At 37.0% G+C, this 22488-nt stretch overlaps 2 protein-coding genes across 3 annotated transcripts; both read right to left on the minus strand.

The window, feature by feature from the left end:
* Positions 1 to 199: 199 nt before the first annotated feature.
* LOC306873244 (UTP--glucose-1-phosphate uridylyltransferase-like) lies at positions 200 to 13174 on the minus strand. Its single transcript, XM_079422378.1, has 10 exons — positions 12293 to 13174; positions 11618 to 11745; positions 10624 to 10731; positions 8007 to 8192; positions 6928 to 7061; positions 5791 to 6088; positions 3764 to 3961; positions 3438 to 3680; positions 718 to 822; positions 200 to 645 (listed from the first exon to the last, which is right to left on the minus strand). Exons 1-10 carry the CDS (start codon positions 12306 to 12308, stop codon positions 538 to 540), a joined length of 1524 nt encoding a protein of 507 aa, XP_079278504.1. The 5' UTR covers positions 12309 to 13174; the 3' UTR covers positions 200 to 537.
* A 610-nt stretch (positions 13175 to 13784) lies between these two features.
* On the minus strand, positions 13785 to 22206 carry LOC306873249 (malate dehydrogenase, cytoplasmic-like; the record flags this gene model as incomplete). Of its 2 annotated transcripts, none has more annotated exons than XM_079422387.1 (9): positions 13785 to 14471; positions 14594 to 14683; positions 15034 to 15147; positions 15781 to 15957; positions 16228 to 16350; positions 16528 to 16703; positions 17744 to 17840; positions 18637 to 18735; positions 19243 to 19459. In XM_079422387.1, 9 exons carry the CDS (start codon positions 19243 to 19245, stop codon positions 14349 to 14351), a joined length of 1002 nt encoding a protein of 333 aa, XP_079278513.1. In that variant the 3' UTR covers positions 13785 to 14348. The 2 variants fall into 2 exon arrangements, with proteins under 2 accessions (XP_079278513.1, XP_079278514.1); XM_079422388.1 differs by lacking the exon at positions 19243 to 19459 and adding an exon at positions 22153 to 22206 and having other exon boundaries at positions 13934 to 14471.
* Between the last annotated feature and the right edge of the window lie 282 nt (positions 22207 to 22488).

The following is a 22488-nucleotide window of genomic DNA, read 5'->3' on the forward strand; positions in this document are numbered from 1 at the left end:
TATGCTTAGGGTTAGAATGAGAGCTTAGTTTAGGCTTGCATGTAATTATGCATTTGCACTTATTGTGAGTGAACATTACATGTATGTGTAACACGAACACTAAAATAAGTGTTGCCTAATATTTATATAGATGTAAGTAATCATTAATATAATAATTCTAGTGCTTTTCTAATCACTTGAGTTGCTCCAAAAAAGAACATTTTGAAGATCAAAACCACTTTAATTTCTGTCTTAAAGTGAACAGATGATTTTTTAAAGGGGTGCCTCCTGTTTCCATCCTCTGACACTGTCTTCAGTGTTGTATTGAGTGAGCTACATAGCAGGAAAACCAGTCTGTGTTAAAAACCCATTATACAGCCCTTTGTGAAATTCACTGTCAAAAGCATTTACAGTAAATTCTGATTGTTTTCATACAGGAATTTAATGCTAATTGGATGGCTTTTGATTGTCACATTCAAATCTGACACGTTTCCACACACACACACGTAAATGTCCAGGTGAAATGATGAATGTGGTTGTAGTTTGCTTGTGAAGGCCTCAGTGGTCCAGGATGCGCAGGTTTCCTGAAACGATCTTGTTCTCCAGCAGCGCTCCAGCTGGGATGTCGATTCTGTCTCCGTGATTAGCGATAATGATAACCGTTCCCTGTTGTACAGAAACAACTGATTACGATATGCACACACAGTGTGTGTGTAAACGCTCATCAGACGTTCATACCTTGAGTGTGACTTGTTTTCCGAAGGTTACGTCTCCTGATACAGTCAGGTGATCCAGCTCCAGCATGTCTGGGATGCTCTCAAACCTTTTCAGGAAGTCTCGAACCTAGAAAGTTAAAAAAAAAAGTTTTTTTTAAATTACTTAATTACTGAACAGGTAATTCAATATTTCAGGCTTTAAAGGTGCCATAGAATGAAAAACTGTCTTTACCCTGGCATATTTAAATAATAACAGTTCTGTACATGGAAATGACATACAGTGAGCCTCAAACACCATAGTTTTCTCCTTCATATGTAAATCTCGTGATTAAAAAAGACCACTGAAAAACAGGCGAATCAGAACATAACACCGACTGTGACGCAACAGTCGCGATCACTACGCCCCCAACATTTGCATAAACCCGCCCTTGTTCTAAGCCGGCCGAACCATCAGAAGCTCTGCAGGTATTGTAAATAAACAAGCGCGGACAACAGCGAAAATAACAAAATAAATTTTATGTTCCAGGCCGTGCAGGGGGTGTGAAGTGCAGGGATGGGTTGGTGTCTGTATTCAGAAAGGCACAGAAAGCAAATAACGCGAGCCACTAAAGGGACATGGTTAGCTCCTTGCTAGCGGTAGCCTGTTACAGTACATGAGATTTCACTCTCAGTAAGGAGAGATGAGGATGATGGCGAATGACTTACAGAACCTGAGCACCACTGACAAGCATCTGATCTTGTGAAATGTGTGGTAAGTACTGTTGCTCCATAATGTAAACATAGTTTGTGTGATCGCGTCTCTTGAAAGTGAAACTATAACGCGATCGATGGATCGTTCAAAAGCAGTTTCAATGCCTCGCATATTAATAACGGCTCCCTGATGCCCGCGTTTTATATACAGTATAATTACCCGACGATATAACTGCGAGAGAAAGTATTTAAATATATATTTCCCTCCCTGTGCGTCCTTCTTGCTGATGAGCCGTACTGTGAAACAGCCAATCAGAGCAGAGCTCATTATTATTCATGACCCTGCCAAATAAGCCAATAACAGACCGTTTCATTCTAGGCAGAAATCCTAGGGTTGTAAATGGACATGTAAAATCGTTTCTGGAGATTTTTTGCCCTTACCTAAGCCACATACCTTCTGTGTAGATATCAGAGAACAATTTAAAATACTGTATCAATGCATTCTATGGCACCTTTAAAGACAGAAGCTTTTAATTTTCTATATTTTTGAAGTAGTTTTAACATTTTCTTGTAATTTCTTTGATAATATAACCATTTTAAATAAATAAGATATTGTATTATTAACTAAATAAATCATTTAGGAGTACCCAATTACTGACCAGCTTATTATAAATAATAATAAAATATATTTTCAATGTATTTTAAATAAATATTTAATTATTAATAAAATCATTTGAATTACATCTAGGGAATGACTAACATTTTATGAGTTAACTTATTTTTGATGTTTTAAATACAATAAACATTTTAAATATATGCAATATTTCACTAATAAATAAATAATTTAACAGTTAATTCAGTGTTTCTGGCCTTAAAGACACTGGATTTGAACTGAATTACATCTGTAAAATAACTCAAAAAACACTTTCTGCTTATCTCTTTGATATTTTATAATATAATATATGATAATATAATAGAATAGAAACATTTGAAATATTTTATTATTCGTATTTAAATATTTTCTAATAGTCCAGGTGATATGTGATTTTCTTTTTCACTTTTTCATAAAAGCATGAAATTTGGTACACTTGTATAATTTACGGACCTAAACATTTTCAGAAATGGAACCATTGCAAAAACGCCTCGTGGTTGCCATGGTGACCATTTTACTTTCCGCCATAACCATTTCGATGGTAAAGGATTACAATGATACCATATATAGAACATAAACTGTTCAGGTGAAAAGTTAATGGTGAAATCAGCAATGTGAGAAGGAAATCGCAGTATCTGAGTATTACAGTATCACAGCATTTACAATAGTCCATATTATGGCTATAAATATTTTCTTTCTTTGAGAATTAACGAATATTTTAGTCAGTAATACATTAAAAGACTGTTTTCAAGAATACAATCATATTACAGAGAAAAAAAATGATGTGATTTCCTTCTCACATTGCTGAGTTCACCATTAACTCTTCCCCTGAACAGTTTATGTTTTTGTATATGGTATCGTTGAAATCCTTGACCATCAAAACATAGAGGGTAAGACATCACCTTTTCTGTGTTACCAAGTTTGGTTCAGGAAATATGACACAAAATACATAATTTGGTTATGGCGGAAAGTAAAATGGTCGCCATGGCAACCATGAGGCGTTTTTGCTGATGGCTCCATTTCTGAAAATGTTCAGGGCGCTAACCTGTACAACTGTACCAAGTTTCATGCTTTTATGAAAAAGTGAACATTTCACCTCAAATTTTGCACATATCACCTGGACTATAAATGGTTTATTTTATTAAAAAGTTTTATTATTAATAGTTAATTTAAGGTTTCTTTAATTGAATAACGAATAAGAAATACATTTGTTAACATTGTAACTTTTGCGCTAATTGCTTTGAAAATATATATTTGAAATATAATATAGATGGTCAATCATGGTCTATTATTGAGGTATTGTGTACTTTACATGAAAGTCAAGCCCTCTCTTCCTGTCTAAGTGGGCGGCTCTTGTCCAGAATAAGCAGCACAGTGTAAAAGTCCTTAGTGAACTTTACTTTAGTGAAGGAGCTGCCCAGTTTGACGTGAGGTGTTGTGGGAAACTCTCTCTTGGGGCTCATGGTCAGAGATCCCGCGTTCATGCTGTACAGGTTGGACATGACCAGCAGGAGGTCCGAGGTGGTTTTGACGGGCAGGAAGCGGCTGCGGGGCACATTGATGCCGAGCGCCTTGTCAAAGCTCTTCATGGCAGCGCCCACCGCCGTCTCCAGCTGGATGACGTTAAGACCGCCATCGAGTGTCTGGAAACAGAACAGAAGCCCGTTTCACAACCAAACATCCACACAAGCGTTGTTCTCTGTAATGGAGAAGGTATGAAGGTCACCTTAGGGTTGACAATGATCTCCATGTCCATGGCGTTCTTTTCGTGAAGCCTTTTAATGGCCGGCAGGCTGATCCACAAGTTGTTGGTGTTGAAGATCTTGAACTTGGTGACTGATTTAAACTCATCTACGTGAGCTTTGGGCACCTGCGCGATCTCCAGCAGCCTGAGTTTACCGTCGTACTGTGTCAGCGTGCCACCCTGAAACAAACAACACCGAATGACTGGACTGCCATTAGTCAATGAGCTTGAAGATACACTCAGCAGCATTCTGATCATTCTTCGCTAAGGGGTACAAAGAGGTTTGAAAGCACTCAGACAGGACTGTTCAATGCAATCATTTTTAAGGAGGGAAATAAGCTATAATTCTAGTTTCAACATTATTTCTTCAGACATTGATCTTTAAATACAATAAGTATTGGACGTATACAAAGTGAACAACATTTGGTTTTCGACCAGTGAAAATGGGTAGGATTCAACTATTTGGACATGGAGCCGCATTGAGATCCCAATATGCCTGAGATTTAACTACTTTGGGCCTTCAAAATTAAGATTCCAAAAGAAACATTTCTTAGGAACCAGAATCACTTCTTGTTTCAACATTATGTGTTCTTCAGACATTTCTCTTTAAAAGAAAAGAAGTATCATCTGTATGCAAAGCGACCCACATTTGGTTTTTGACTACTGAAAATGTGTACAATTTACTTCTGGAGCCATGTTGAAATTCCAATATCTCTGTAACCGAACCATGTGGGGCCTTAAAATTGAAGATACCAAAAGGAAAGTTTGTTAAGACCCCAAATCTAAAAGGGCATTAAGAAATCTTTAATACTTCTTGAGTTACAGGCATGCAAACTTAGGAGAAAAAACTTGAAAAACGCTTTTTCCTGCCAAGATTGCTCAAGTCAACAGATTTTACTGATAGACCTACCAATCTCTGTGTAAATATAACATTATGGTGCCGCCATCTTTCTTAAGTAATTTTTACTCCTCTGTAATTTGGCTCCGAATCTCAGGTGAAAATTGTCCTTTTAACCCTCCTCTACAAAATAGTGGATTACTCAGTAAATATACATCTGTGGCATTAAATATTTTGGCTTTCATCTCTATACATGTTTTTTTTTCCTTCAAAAAAATCAATAAAAATCTCAAATTTGAGCCAGGGACCTCTGGTTGAGATCCCATGCAATGACCCACAACAAAAATGACAATAGTGAGAAAATAGATGCCCAAAATTGGCCCATGATGACCTTTGCTTTGAGCTGCCATGCCATATCACAAAAAATAGGAGGGGGGGGGGGGGTATGCTATCGAAGCGTATCACAATTTATACTTTTGTTTTTACATTTTTTCTAGTTTTATTTCTGCATTGAAATGTAAAAAAACAACAACAATACAATACTGTAATATAAGTGAATTTGGTTTGAAAAATATTTCGATTTATTTAAATTTAATACTAAAATTAAATAAAATAAAAAGTTACATTTAATGGCTTATTAATATATTATAGTTGGATATAACAACATTTAATTTAGGCTTTTTTTTTTGTTTGGCCCTTTGTAGTAAATATTTAATTCAGTCATGCTTTATTTCAAGCAGCTTTACATTATTAAACATGAAAAAAACAGTGTCATTGTTGCTTTCAGTAAGAATTACAACTTCAGTTTCTTCTATAAATCAGCTCTCCAGTGTGTTTATGTTTTTATTCATGGACTTTGAGAGTAGTTTACCTACCCGAGAAAGCTTTTTCAAAAAGTACACTTTGGCAAGCGGTTTCAAACTCCCAAACAAACTTAGTTCTGGCCTGATTTTGTTCAAAATGACGTCACACCAGTCTGTTCTTTGATTTTGCCTGAAGTACATCAGAGCCTTTAGAGGACCATTTCAACCAAAAAGTGTCATTTATTAACCCTCAAGTCATTTGGAACCAATCTGAAGTCATAAAATGATCAGTTTTGAAGAATGTTCATGTTGTTCTACTGTTGTACAGAATGGCACGAGCCATACATCAGCATGGTAACCCCACTCACCTTCACGTCAGCTCGGGTCTTATCGGTGACCTCCATGACGAATTCGCAGCGTTTGTCACTGGGCTGGCTTATCAGGTGGTTCAAGATGTGCAGGTCCACCGTGGCGCCCAGGTTGTCAATGTTGGACACAAAGATGTACTCTTTCCCTTCAGCGATCAGCTTGTCCAGCAGGCCGGAGTTGTAGAAGCTGGCGTAGATGTCTCCGTGCCCGGGTGGGTACCAGGCCTCTTCATTCTCACCCGTCAGGCTCAAGTTAGTGGCCACTGGTAACAAAGACTCCTTATTGATCCTAGGATACCTGCGCAGGACAGGAAAACAGACAAGGTGACAATGGAAAAGCAGTCAAAGCTGTGGACTAATAGTTACCATAAATGTTTAAAAAACGGGTGAATCAATCTTGAAATATTAATACCTCATTTACTGATGTTTTATTGTAAGGATTGATGTTCCCAAAATCAAATTTTTTTTGGGGATGTTTCAATCTATTTAATATTTTGGTGAAATTTTTACGTAGCCATTAAGTGTTTTGCATCTGAAATATACAATTATATATAAAAAAAAATTTTGGTTCCATTAACGCTCCACTAAAATACTTAACTTGATAACATAGGAGTACAATATTTTCCAGAAAATACCAGAAGTCACACTGGCTAAAAATTGCAGTTAAAGTCACATCAGTGTATAGGTCACATTTTATTATAACGTTCAGAAGTAATATAAAATACTGGTTAAAAAACACCTGAAACATTAACAAACATTATAATCATGCATTTTAGTTCCTGTCACTCCACAACAAATCCTTTAAATTTAATTTAGATATGAACGAGAATGAAAACGTAAGTATAAAACAAACATATTAATCATTTTAAACAACATGTATTATAAATGTCAAGCCTAAACAAACTTATTTAAAGCAAAACTGAAAGGACTGGCATGTAGAAAATGTGAACTATAAATAAAATTGCTCTCTTGCACCTCTCTCATTCGACGCATGTTTTGCACGCTTGACATTAATGGCTTTATATAAGTCACAGCATGTTTCAGATTATTAAAAAAACAGACGTTTATTCCATAAAATACGGTACACTCTGTCCTGGATAAGGATGATGAGAAGTGTGTGTGTGTGTGTGTGTGTACCTGCTCTGGTTGAAGGTGTGTATCTTGACGCGGTGATGTGTGTACTTCTGCAGGATCTTCTTGGTGTCTTCATCTGTGTTAAAGGAATTCATCAGCACCAGCGGCACATCTGCATTATAAGACTTATTCAAATCCTGAAAGAGAGAGATTCACATTTGATACACAAAAATTCTTGTGAAATTCGTGTGATTTTTTTTCTTTAATAAATGTCTGTAAACTGATGTGCATGCATTTTGTTTGATATATCTTCAGTAAATGATTGCATAAAAGATGCTTAATTAAATGAGTCTGGATGTTAAAATACATTCTTCTCAAAACTCATAAACAAAGAATGCAAAATGCTTGTTGGTGTTTGTGTGCAGGTTATGCAGTAAACAGTCTGCCATATCACTGCATTTTAATGTAAAGGGTGTATCATAGGTATTACATAAAATGGTATTTCTCAAGATATTCCTCTAAATGTCTTCAATTTTGTCATGTGGAAAAAACCTGATATTACACAACTTTGGGGTAAACAGTCATTGACACAGAGGGAAACCTTTACCAAGGTCTGAAACTGCAAACACGGTCTTACCTCATCTTACACAGATCATATATAAGCCAAAAAGAAATGTCTAAACCCATGTACTTGGCACATCACCGCACACACAATTATTAACTATTATGCTCAATTATAATTACTTGTGCTCAACTCGCATACATCAAAGGTTTGGGGTCAATAAGATTTTGAGAGGAATTAGGTACTTTCATTCAGGAAGGATGTATTAAATGCATCAAAAGTGACAGTAATGTTACAAAAGATTTCTATTTCAAATACATGCTTTTTTCAACTTTCTATTCACCAAAGAATCCTGAAAAATTTATTAGTTTCCACAAAAACATTTACCACCACCCATTTTTTTGAGCAGCAGATGAGCATATTAGCATGATTTCTGAAGGACCCATGTGACACTGAAGACGAATTTGAATTCAAATAGAAAACCTATAATAACTTGGTGAGTATGAGAGACTTAACATAAAAAAATCTATAAAACACGACAATCTCATCAGAGGTTTTCGCTGGAAACATGTTGTAATACCTCGATCTGCTGTACGGTCAGGTCCAGGAAAGTGTTTTCGTTACGGACGCTGATGAGACTTTTGGGTCCTTTGCAGCCCATGCTGGTCCCCAAACCTCCATTGAGCTTGACCACAGCCAGTTTATTAAGGCTGGATGCCACATCGGCAGGAAGACCCTTCAACTTGATCTTCTCATAGGGCTGAATCTGTTGAGTGAAATACACACGTATGATTTATATAGCAGTACACCATATAGGAAACACACAGGCACATAATCAATCACTCTCTCAGGATACAGAAACATTGTGTGGAGTGAAGAACATTAATTATCTGAAGTGTGTTTTTTTCACACTTTTCATTTGATTAGAAATGTAGTGCAGGCCTACAGTCTGGTTTTATTAGAGGAAACCCTTTATGAAGATTACAGGACACCCAGTTTAATCAGAGCAAATGTATAATTAGGTGAGAAAGACCGCGGTTTCATTTTTTAGCGCAGGGTATATTTACTCCAGTCAAACAGAGCAGATATGATGGACTTTCAAACTCCAAATTTCTCCTATCTAGCAAAGGCATTAACCTTGAGATCATGACATGAAGAGCAGAAAACTGCGAGAGCTACTGAAACAGAGCCTTGCGAACAGTATTCTTCTGTATGAAATATGAGCTGATTTGATCTGATCTCTTGGATTTGGGTGTGCTGCTTTTGATAAAAGCTTGATAAAAGCACACTGACCTCATGAACTAAAATTGTGTAAAGCGCTCGTCCTAGTTTCATCACCGCAGCAACCGCTGAATTATCTCACTTCTGTGAAGGCAAAAAGGTCAAAGACTCAGAAACCTACAACTGAACTACATGTTGCCATTTGTTTTATTGTTAATATGGAGGGATATGTTGAAATTAATATTTGGGATGGTCAACATTTATGCCACACATTCTTGTGAAGCTTAACCAGTAATATTCCTTGAAATGTCAATTAATACTCTTTTTTTGGTTTGGAGAGAAACTTTCTGAAAGAGTTCATACAATACATTGATATATACAATACATAGAAATGTTCAAAACAATCTATTTCTCTTCATATAGCCCCTTTAAAAGAAGTATAGTATATTTAAAACTACAGGCCAATCTCCTGACTGCAAGTCCGCCATTGTGACAAAACCAAACATCTGAGACGTCGACTGAGAAAATGACACACACACAAATACTCAGCTGACCGATCAAGCATCCAGCCAATGAGAGCTTCCACAGACGGGGACTGAAATAGAACCATTGAGAATTATGCTATAAGAGTCAGTGCTGATCTAGAAGCAGCCGTGATGTTTATTTCGTAATGGGTTTGATGAGTCTCGATCTACTGCATCTGATTTCAGATCATTCGTCCTGCTTTACTATGTGCTGTAACATGAGTTTCTCAACGGCTGGTTGAAAAGAAATGTCAGCCAAGTTTGTGGGATGCTGGAAGTGCTGTGCTATTCATAGTCTACCCTTCAGTGTGGGGGTATTTGCAGAGGGGCCGTGGGTTATTTGAAGAGGGGATCAACAGGGAAATGTCATGGACTTGATAACCACCCATACACATGCACGTTCTGCTGCCGCTTGCCCTTCCTCGTTATTCACCGGCTTTGTGTGTGTGGTGATAGGAAAGTTACTCCAGCCCTTCAAACAACTTATACTGATCAAATAGGTTGTATTTTATAAGGTAATAATGGTTTAAAAAGTACCTCTGTCTAAGACTGTGCAGTTGAATTGCTTTATATGTAATGTACATCTTAAATGTACCTTAGATTTTTTTTGCACCCTCAGATTCCAGATTTTCAAATAATTGTATCTCGGCCAAATATAGTCCTATCCTAACAAACCATACATCAATGGAAAGCCTATTTATTCAGCTTTCAGATGATGCATGAATCTCAGTTTCACAAAACTGACCCTTATGACTGGTTTTGTCGTCCTGGGTCATATATATATATTAGTGCTGTCAAATGATTATTTGCATACAAAATAAAAGTTTTTGTTTGCATAATATATGTGTGTTTTGTGTATATTTATTATGTATATAAATACACACACATACAGTATATATTTGGAAAATATTTACATGTATTTACATGTCTATATTTATATTCATATAATTTATATGATAAATAACTATATTTAATATATAAACATAACATATTTTTCTGAAATATATACATGCATGTGTGTGTATCTATACATACATAATAAATATACACAGTACACACACGTATATTATGCAAACAAAAACTTATTTTGTATGCGATTAATCACGATTAATTGTTTGACAGAACTAATATATATATATATATTTATTTCCAATTGATTTACAAATCAGTTATTAAATACATATATTAAAGGTGAAATTGGGATTGATAATCTTGTTTTGAAATAAAAAAAAAAATAGTTATTTGCAAATATATAGATAAAAATATTAAGAGTTCAAACTGTCTGTCTTAATGAATCTTTTCATGAATTTGATTCAATATTGCTACAAACATTACGCTGTAATAATATATGCAATATTGTTGAAAAAATTTGTATTTTTATAGCTATATTTCAAATTCTTTATTAATAATCCTTAGAAGCCACACAATGCATCAAGTACTCTTTGGTCTCACCGAGCCTTCGGGTGGTCTCTGGATCTTGGCCCAGTCAACAGACGGCCCCTTCTCCTGAAGGAAACGGTGAAAGAGCTTCTTGAAGCCCTCAAAGTCCTTCCTGGAGATCTGCAAGAGACACAAATATCCATATTACATATCAAGTTTTCACAATTTCCATCCATTTTTACCTTTAGCTCTACAGTATATCCTGAAGTTCAATATAATGTTTAGAATTATTTCAGGGGCGATAGTGAAGAAGAGTCTTTCTATTTCAAATCAACAAATCAAAATGAGTCACACATGAAAGGTCAACATTTGTGAGGGTTTGGGGAAGCTTGTAACTAACTTAGTTAAAGGTTTATTAAATTAATTAAATTCTTTAGAGCTGCATACACATGTTAGTGTGATTAATCGAACCCCTAATTACCCTGTATAACACTGTGCAGCATATAAGCATAATTAATACTCTGAAGAGTCTCTTTTAACCTTTAGACTAAACCTTCTGGTGATGCATCATGGGATGATAGGCTGTAATTAACACACACCTCCTTCGTTAGGTCACCGTTTCATGGAAATTTCAGCATAACAACTAATTAATGAGACTAACTGCATGCTGTGTGTGCCTTAACTGCTTACATTAAGAGCAGTTTCATTGTGAATAAACATCTCAAACTTGGCTGATTGATATAGTTTTTCAATCTGTGCATAAGGCTCATTTTCAGTTTTTTTTTTTTTTCAATTTTATAAGCAAGTATTAATGGGTCAATGACAAATAACAATGTCTTCTGATAATTAGTTTAAAATGCATGTACCAAAATATAAACATTCTTTTGCATATTAGTTCAAAAAGATTCATAGTAAATCTAAAATAGATTTAATGTGTTTGTAAAATTGTCAAGTGGTACATACGTGAGCAGGGGGTTAGACATATACATGGAGTCAAGGACAGAAGCACCACTGGACGTGTTTGTCACTACAGCCGAGCACATAGTTTGCAGGACAAGTGTCTTACCTCCGCCTCTGATGGCTTGGCAGTGGTCAGGAGCTTCTCCAGCTCTGTGTGCATGGAGTTCTCATGCTGCAGTCTCAGCTTCTCCTGAAACTCTGCCATCCCTGCATTAGGACTGTTTCTATACAGATCTACACACATGCAAACACAGGGAAAGAAAACATTACTGACACAACCCTAAATGTTGTCACAACATTGCAACTGGTCATTATTTTAATTCTTGAGACTATTCTATTCCACCATGGTTTTTGGTAATTGGTGTATAATTTAAATAATTCAGCTAGAATGTCAATGTTTTTGAAACAAATCTCTTATGTTCACCAAGGCTGTATTTATTTGATTAAAAATACAATAAACAGTAATATTGTGAAATATTATTACTATTACTGAACAATAATAATTGGGCACCAATAGTTAATTAAGCAGCAAATCAGCATGATTTCAGCTTTGCATCATAGGAATAAATTACATTTTAAAATATATTTCAATAGAAAATAGTTATTTCAAAAAAATTATAATTAGATTTATTAAAATAATAGAACAATATGACGGGTTACTGTATTTTTGCTTAAAAAAAATGCTGAACATAGACTTCTTTCAAAAAACAAAACAAACAATCAAATATTCCAAATGTTGACTGGTAGTACTTTTTTGTAAGGCTATGAAGAAACCACTTACCAGCAACAAAAGACATGACTAAAAACTTCTGACAGCTCTCAGACTTAAAAAACTGTATATATCAATCCTGAATTGAACTCAGCAGTCCAGAAAGGTCCAAGCTAATACTGTCGAACAGTTTCTTCTTTTGCACTAGTACAACTACAACTGCATCAATGTAGAGGAAGCAATCAAAAAGATGCTTTGAGTTGCCTACCTCAGATCTACTAAAAAAGAAAAGCTACTAAAACCTCAGTGTTCAAAACAGTACAGCCCAACTCTTTGAAGCCAGATGTGATTTCAGAGAGATTCACAGACTGTAGTGTCATGCACAGGACACCCGATCAGGGCTTTGTAACGCACCGCTGAAGGAGATGCGCAGAGAGAGACAGAAAGCGCACGATTCTTTTAATAATGTCCAGCACTGCCCACCCAGTCACGTCACGGAAAAAGTAAATAAGTCCGGTACTTTTGAAGACACTGTATGTGTGTTGCACATCGCTGCTGAGCAAGATCTAGCTCTTCTGAACGCAATATATCGCCTGTTTAAATGTCAAGTAGGACTGTAAGTTTGACTGATACAGCAGCACACAGCTATTGCATGAGGGGGGAATTAGTTTTTTCTGCCTGAATACAGTGCTAACTAGCAGCTTCTGTCAGACCAAAGCCACAGACATCCAGGATTATGTTATGAACTTTGCCATACAAGAAGAGCTCCAAGGTCACCGACCCCTTGCAAGCCAATACAAGCGCATTGCCCACAGCTCGGGGTTTTGAGGGGTTGGGGAACTATACTCAAGCACATCTAGACAGCAGACAGGCTTGCTTGCTCATTTTTGACAAGCCATGCGAGGATACTCACGGCCACTGCACTGCAGCACACGCTGTTTCACAGGCGGAAGTGTCGCGTGTAATCGGTGTGTGGGTATGATGTTTGTTCACGGGCCAATCAGAGCAGGGGGCGGTCTGGCTCGCCCAATCAAATACCAGCCTTGTTGATGGCGTTGTGAAACAGTCATCTCTTGGCTGTGGTTGTAAACTAATAAATACTTTTATTTTTTTTTAACTCGTGTTTTATTTAGTGTGTGACAATTATGCAGGATTATATGGAAGTCCTTTTTCCACCAAAAAAAAAACAAAAAAACATGCTTTAATAAATCGTATTTAGCTAAAGTTATAATTAGGAGTAAATCGATATTCTGACATACTAGGTTATATGTATTTGATGAAAGTCGAAATGCACATAAATAGTCGAAACTGACAAAAATACTTATAATTTCGTATTCTATGGCATAATTCTAACCTCTTGTGAATAATCACTTGTCATTATTTAGGTTTTACATCTCATAGGCTTATATCATTTTCATAATTTAGACTTTTTAATATCGTAAATATGACTTACTGTCATAACTTCGAGTTTAGTCATAATTATGATTTAATCAAAGCATTTTTTTCTTAAGTGGCAGAAATGGACTTCCGTGTTTACCATCCCTTTTGACCAATTAATTACCATGATTTCTCAGTCTTTTTTAATTATATTAGGATCACTAAAATAATCAATATGCACCGTTACAATTTTCTAGCACACTTCTAGGCTTTGAAATACATTATAAAATTAATTCCCTGACAGATAAAAGTTTTTCAAATAGAAAGGCCTGGCTTGCTGTCTACAATGAAGAATCTTAACATCTTTAATCAAATAAATTCACACCCATTAAATGTATGTATTCAGAGCTACAGATGAAACTGGCATGACAACATAATCCAAATACACAACATACATTCAATTTTCCACATGGCCTTTTATTGTTGTATGACAGATGATCGCTATTTTGGTCAGGACAACTATGTGCGTAAAGGTTTTAATTGGAAATGTTCTTTAGGTGTTGCCCAGACACTTTAAGCAGAGGAAGTTACATAGCAAACGTTTCTTGTGAAGTAACACACACGCATACGTTAAGAGACATGAATATCCTCACACGCACACACGGCCAGCTGTGAAATCTACAGGACTTTACAGTCGGGGATTTGGAGACTTTGAAGAGTCTAACGGCTGCCGCGTTGAGGAGACATCAAGTCATGCTCCAAGGAAGGTGAGTGCCGTGTCTCTCTCCTCTACCAGCTCAGCAGCGGTGGCATCTAGCTTACCGCGGGAGAAATCATTGATGGAGAGTCCGTCAACCACCTTCCAGGTCTTGTTCTGTTGGGGTGGAAAATATTAGTACTTGCATAGAGACCTTCTATATCTAAACTAATTCTAAATACTTTGTTTTCTTTTATTCATAGTTTGATTTCAGCATTGACAACGATTTGAGAACAAACCTTGATCTTAACAGGGAAGGAGTACATGAGGTCATCAGGAACTCCATAGGGATTACCAGTGGAGTAGATGCCCATAGACACCCACTCACCCTGTTAGACACAGAAAAAGTATTTAGCATTAACCTTGTAAAGCCTTGCATATGAAATTAATCAAATTTGTTGACACTTTTACAATATTAAAGACATTTTTCTTGCTTAAAAGGTATATCAATCAAGAGGTAGATAGTGTACAGTTGTACTGTTTTTTTAGTAAAGTTTTGATCATGCTGATTTTGAGGCTTCAGATATGTGTGACGTTTGATAAAGCAGCTTTGACAAGGACATTATAACAAAACAAAAAAAACCTGGAAATGTTTTAATCTCCCAGTTCACTTTTAACCAGAATCTAATAGCCTAGACACTCAATTGATCTCCAAAGGGTTCTCATGGTGCAAACTCACATCTGGAGTGCCGAACCAGATGTCCCTCATGTGGTCACAGATGGCTTTGGCAGCAGACATTGCACTGGAGAGTTTCCTGGCCTTGATGACAGCTGCACCTCTCTGCTGCACCGTCTGGTGTACAGAGAAATTATAAGATACAAAAAGTCATGTGTAAAGCTATGGTCATATTAGTGCAATTTCAGCTACATTTTGTGGGCAAAAAAAAAAAAAAGTTCCATCGTGTACTGTCAATAGGATAGAGTTGTATGAAGCACAGCTCACACAGAAATCACTTTTAAAGCAAGCAGCTTTCTATTGGTGAATGCTGCGAATCTGATTTAGCGGAAAATCTGTCACCCTCCTGCAAAATTCCAGATCGTGTGGGTTTCTTTGGAAATTAATTATTTTAAACTAAGAGTTGAATTCATTACTAATAAGTTGTTGCAAATAAGTTGTTTATGGTTGCCAAGATATAAAGCAACTTCATGCATTAATTAGGTGCATTTAGGAGCTTCAAACATGCATCAGAAGTTAAATTAGGACCTACCCATTTTATAACAACATTATATGCCCTGTCAAGGGCAAATGTGACAAGTCATTTCTTTGTTCTTTACTTTGAGAACATTAAAAATCAGTTATTTTAATCTCATTTAAAAATGGGATTAAATTAGCAAATGGAGAATTATGCTTCATCTGAATATCTCTTGCAAAAATGGCCTGATTATCTCACTTTAATAACTTCACAGGTTCACATGTCAGACTTACGCTGATGAAGTCGCCCTTCAGCCAGCTTTCATCATTCACTGCCTCAAAACCTGACACCTCCTTCCCATTACGGTTCACAATAGCATGGTGCACATCTGGGTACTGAGTTGAGGAGTGATTTCCCCAGATAATCACATTCTTCACATGGTCAGAGGGCACGCCAACACGTATCGCCACCTACAGACATGGAGGAACACCGCAGGTGAGCAAAGGACTCATATGTGCAATATGTGCCAACAATGAGCTAACAGTCCCTCTAAGATTAGGTCACTGTATTGGTCTATGAACTAGATACGGCTGCTCTAGAACTAAGCTAGTTGATGGACAATTTAAATAAATAAAAAAAAACTTAGTTACCTGCAGCACTGGAAAGCACAAAGTTTGAGTTAGAGAACTTCAAAAAAGCAGAATAAGAAGTGAAGGTGAATGAGGTGGTGGGGTTCGGACCTGAGAGCGGGCCCTGTTATGGTCCAGACGGGTCAGGCAGGAGAAGTTCTCCTTAGGAATGGAGGGAGCAGATTTGGAGGCGATCAAACAGTTGGTGTTGGCTGGGTTTCCGACAACTAGCACCTATTAAAGAAAACGAAAAGTGAACGGCAGAACAAACACCAAAAACTGACTGATTCTGCCCGTATTAATTTATCATTGTTGTTTAAATCAAAAGCCAGAGGCTAGAAATCTCATGAAAATCAGAATTCAATTGCACATAAACTGATTCAAGCTGCATTAATTGCTGCAATCTTGTACCTTGACGGTCTTCTTGGCATATTTCTCCAGTGCTTCACCTTGGGTTTTAAAAATAGCCACGTTAGCCTTCAGTAGGTCCTTCCTCTCCATGCCCTCCTTTCTGGGCATAGAGCCCACCAAGATGGCAGCGTCAAGATCCTTGAAGCCCACCTCAACCTTATCAGTGGGAATCACCTCTGAAGGAGTAAGAGAAAGAAACAAGTAAGAGACAGAAGGGTACTGAATTTATTTCACAGGAATTTTTAGGCCAACAAATCTCCATGGCAAGTTTTTTTTATTTCATGAATTTATTCAAAAGTATCCAGCTATTTTTGCAAATCACTTAATTTTTTTGGAAAAAGGAAATTAAATAAAATTGTAAATATTTTATTTGAATCTTAATACAAAACATTTAGCTAAATACATTTTAATTTTAGCTAAATATATTTATAAGTATTAAATGAAAAAATCTTGTAGAATTAAAATAAATCCTTATTGCTTCTTGAAACAAGTTAATCTTTAAACTGCAACTTTTTCTAGTGTTTTTCTAGGAAGCCTCAAGACTATTTCAGTTGAGCAAATGCACATGACTGAATGATAAACTCACGTAAACTGCACATGCAAACCTTTTAGCATCAGTATTGTGAAATACAGCCTCATTATGTTCGTACCTAGACCATTATTTCTCAGGAGTATATGCTGAAATTATCTCTTGACACTTTCATCTCCCATCACCATAAATCATTTATCAGGCTGTCGATATTTCCTGAATTGGCTCATTTCATTGATAATCTTTAAAATGAGATTTAGTACAGGACTATTTATCAGTGGACTTCAACCGAAGCTCAGCTTCTATGACAGAACATGTTCTTTGGCCTCCTCCCCTCCGCCTCCCATTGTTGTGGCACCATCAAGTTTCTCATTGGCCTCTGGCTAACCTACAGCGTGAGCCAATAAGATCAGTCGGTCCCGGTTACACCTCCCAACTCCTCAAATACAGTGCAGCACATGCCATTTTCTGCTTCAGATCTCTTCTGCAGAGTCATGCTTGCTCTTCTGCATTTTAATACATTCCAGATGTTGGCTATAAATAACACAAGCTGCAGTACAATGAGACCGTGGCTGTGAAGCGGTCCAGTAAAAACTGTTTCACATCTTCCTCTACCTGATGTCCTATTATAATCATTCACTGTGATGAGGTCTAAACTGATTAAAATCAAGAGAAGGAACCCCTCACCCCTCAGAAGTGGAAGAGCACAATCCTGCAGCTCCATGACGACTCCATCCAGCACAGGCAGCATGGGAGTGATATCCAGAAGCACCAAGATGATTGGCTGACAGGGCAGACAAACAAGTATAACAAGTATGTTACACTGCATCAGCCAATGATCAAAACATGTTCGGAATGGAATACTTGCAGAACATATACACTTTACAAAACAGACATTCAATGATACACATTCTATACAATAGCACAATCTGTAACAGTCCTTATATAACAGGATCCAATAAGATAACTAGACAGCCGATATAATGCAATACATGTGTGATATATGCTAACATATTTTAATTAAGCAATTGAGTTGTACAAATAAACAGTTGATTTTTTTATACACATTACTAACCTTTTATTTTCTGATAACTTGCTAACAATATTTGATAACTAACATTTCAACATTGGCTATTGATATTGATAATTTTGAAAACATTATGGGAATGTTATTTTTGAATGTCCCTTGAACATTCAACTAGAACGTTTGAGAAGAAATACACTCCATTAACAATATACGAATAATGTTGTATTGCTAGCGTTCTAAACTTTGAACGAACATTCTAATAACGTTACTGGAAGAATGTTCGTTCATAACTTTGAGAGAACATTGTATTAGCGGATATGCAAACATTAATCAGAATCCGCCGGTTTAGTGATCGTTTTCAAACAATAATGAATCAGTAAATGCACTCACTCTCTAAATACTTCAAAAACAGTCCGATCACAGACATGCATCACAGAGTCGCATATTTTAATCTCACATTCTTATATAACACAAGAGCACGACATAAAATCCAGTATGCTCCACTTGCGGTTTCCCCCCCCCAGAGTACGCAATAAGCCAGTCTGTGTCTCACCTGGTCCTTGCCGAACACATCTCCTTTAGCAATGCTGTAGAGCAGAGAGTACGCGATCTGTCCGGCTGCGCCAGTCACCAGCACACGGATCGGTTCGGCCTGAAATAAAACTCAAAGTCACTGCAGGCGTCAATAGCATGACCTAGCGATCTGGAATGAGAAGATCTGAGCATCTGCACATCATGGTTTGAGTGAATGGGAATCAATTTCGGTGTATATCCTCAAATGAATGAATGAGACGGAGATGCAACTGATGCTCGGCGCGACGCACTGTAACGATGGAGCGCGCGAGACTGTAAGTTAACTTCGACGTAAATCAAACGTTTCAAGTATTTATTATTTGACAGAATTGCGTCGAAATAGTGTCAATAAGTACAAAAAATGTCAGAGTTAGTTACACCCAATCCACAAACGCGGAAATGGCGGTTAATTGTTTATAAGAACTGCTTCAAAATATTCAATATGAATCGTTTCGTGACCACAGATTTCACATTAAAACAGTCTAAATCTCATTTTAAAAGCGTTCAGATTAAACTAACCCGTCATGTTGTGCACGAAACGTTGCGAACACGGTGCAGGACTAAAATGGAGGGATGAGAAGCTCACCATGTTTTAGATCTGATTGTGCAGGTTGAGAAGTGCGCCAAAGATGTGCTGCTCTGCCTCAGACTGCACGGAGGGGTCACCTCTATTCTTGTATGAAAATGTCATACGCTTTTAAAGAGGTGCGGTACACTGGGATATGTAGTTTCTATTGCTGCTCTCTCCACCAATCAGCGCACAGAAAGAACTCCTTTTCCCATGAGCACCCGCGCTGACGCCCTCCCATCCAACACGCCCACTCAACCTCCTTATATAGAACATAACGCCTTAAAAACGTATAAAGGTCGAGTTTTGAACCTCCTATTGGGTTAAGGTGATAGGTTTGAGTTCTTGATTGGTTTATGAACACAAATAGACAGCTGACACAGATCAGGTCAAGTTATGTAGTTGAATGAACAGACAAACAGAATAAGCATCTTTTATATTATATAGGCTAATTTGTAATTTAAAATAGAAACATTTTAACTAGACATACTTTGGATCCCATTGAAATAACTAATAATTGAACTTATTGACATATATGCTCAGTTATGATATTAATTCATGCTTGTGTATTCTGACTGAAACACATCTATACACAGAATCTTGCATGGTCTCTAGTGTGTGTGTGACGGCAAGCTGTTATCATGTTCTGCTCTAAAGACATTTCACTTTCAAGTATCAATTCACGAACTACATTGTCCTTGACTGAAAATGTCCTTTGGAGCTGAACAGGAAACATGTAAGACCACGTGCATTTCCTAAAGAGAGCAGAGAAGTCAAATAGCTCATGTGCTTTCACTTCTGTAGTACGCTTTGTCTGCATGTTTTTAACCCTAAAAAAACCTACTGTATTATATTTGATGCATGAATTTCTCCTCTAAAGCCACAATCTACTGTATGCCTTCTGTTGTCTGAGTATTGGTTCATTTTTCATAATAAAAGACCTTTAGTATTTAAAAAAATGCCCTTTCAGGTTGTGGTTCGTGTGTCTTTTTTGCTGTGAAATCTGTAATTTTTTTTTTTTATAAACAAAACATAAGAAACGTTTAATTTTTTAATAATATTTCAAAATGGACATTTACTTGACTGAATCAGCTTATCAATTTATTTGACTATATATTTTTTGTTTAGGAAAATCATGACTAATTAGGCTATAAATTGTACTTATACACCAGGAATGTTTATCTGTACATCTTTCAATTGTCATTGCATTGTATTGAATTGCATTATATGTTTTGCCCCAACAATAAAAACTACAGAGCTTTGATCATAAAACCAATGACAACTGATATTTATATGCATTTTAGTATTCTGCTATATTGTTATATAAATCTACACTGATTTACATCACAAGCTATCAGAATTTCATCTTTTTGGCCATATAAATATCAGCAATTGCATCAAATTGCATATTTTGACTCATATTTTGAGTTTATTTCCTACTCGAGTATCAGCTCCATATTTTCCTATATAAAACTTTATGGGCCATAAAAGCCTGATGTATCATTTGTGTCAAGTTTCAATAAACTCTTTAACTTAAAATATACATTTATGAATATTTGTTCATATATCAGGCTTTACAGGGTTAAATCCTGGGTTTATGATACCTTGCAAATATAGTTTTAACTCCAAGGGAGATCAAGGCATGTCAAGCTATATCTCAGTAATGACAATTTTTTAAAAATATATATATTTTTTGTTACCATTTATACATTTTTGCCACATTTTTTGCAGGAAAGCAAATTAAACATTTAATGGCAGGTTCTCATTGTGATCTAAATTGAATCTCATAACCTATATAATGTCTATATAATGTGACAACATTCCCCAACTTTAGAGTATGTTCTCACAAAGAGTCAACATGTGAAACAGACTTTAAAAATAAATATAACCTGAGAAATATTCACTGAATACAGTGTGCTACTAACCCTGGCTAAAGTTTGTCCATTATGAAAATAAAGAACAAGATAACCCAAGTTTACTCTACCTCAGGATTAAAAATGACCCTGGGTTAACGATTCCAAGTGTTAAACGCCTCTAATGGACTTGGATCTGTTCCACGACCCCTTCTCCTTCAGGCTCAATGATGCATTTTACTATCATAGCACCAGAGCAGATTTCCTCTGCATTTCACTGCTGTGATCAGCAGTGGTTTGTGTTCATAACGCAGAGCCTTTCAGACTACAGTGCTACAGATCACCCACAGCCTGATGCAGAGATTTGCTCCTGTTCGGGACAGAGGCACTTCAGCCAAGTTAACATTACATAACGCCGCTGGAAAGGTGGAGATCTAGACCGGAGCGAGTGCTATCCATGGTGCTGGACTCTGCTTGCCAAAGCATTGTAAATTAATCATCAAAGAGGTCACTGCCCTCCCGCCTTACTAGATTTTCAAGGCGTGCATAATGAATGAGACTAATCATTCAACCAAACCCTGCTTAGAACCTGTCTTTGAATATGCTAGCTGGTTTCTAGCAGGTCCAAAACGTGTTTTTTTTTAACCTAATCTAGCATAGCTATTGACTGGTTTGCCAATTCCTAAAACTATCCCAATTGTCTTTAATTGGTATGACCAGCTAGTCCAAGATGCCCTGTAAGCTCGACCAAACCAGCTAATTACCACTTTGGACCATTTTAGATCAGCTAATGACCATATTGGACCAGGTAAATACTATTTTGTTCACCTTGGACCAGCTATGAACCAGCTCCCACATTCCAAAACACAGCAACCATCTTAAAATGGATTTTCCAGCATGAAAGCACTTGCTTTAAAAATGAAAACTATCAGATATATAGCGAATTGTACATGTGCATGCAAGGCAGGGATGAATCCTCAGATATAGCGCGTGCTGAGTGTTTTTAAAGAAAACCCGTGCGTTTGGTGCATTCATGCTGCATTTACGCCTCCGTTGTCAAGGAGAGGCGTCTTACCTGCGCCGAAGCCGTGCGCACCACCAAGTACATAGCCGACAACAGGGTCAACATTTTCAAGCAGCGTGTCCCTCGAAGTGCCCAATGGAGTGTGTTGTTTGCCTCGGAACGCAGAAGGGGGTGTTTTGGGACGCGGCGCTCGCGGTAACCTGAGCTCAAAGGCGCGAGATCGATACACAAGAGCCGCTTCCCTCGCGCGCGTACTGTGCTTTCACCGTCACCCTTCCGCACCTAATGAGCTTTGGGAGACAAAAATAGCTCGACATCGAGTAATCTTTCCACCATTTCTGATCACACGGCTATTTTAATGAGGTAATGATCGGAGCTGCGAAATTT

This window comes from Barbus barbus (assembly GCF_936440315.1).
Source record: "Barbus barbus genome assembly, chromosome: 7".
NCBI lineage: Eukaryota > Metazoa > Chordata > Actinopteri > Cypriniformes > Cyprinidae > Barbus > Barbus barbus.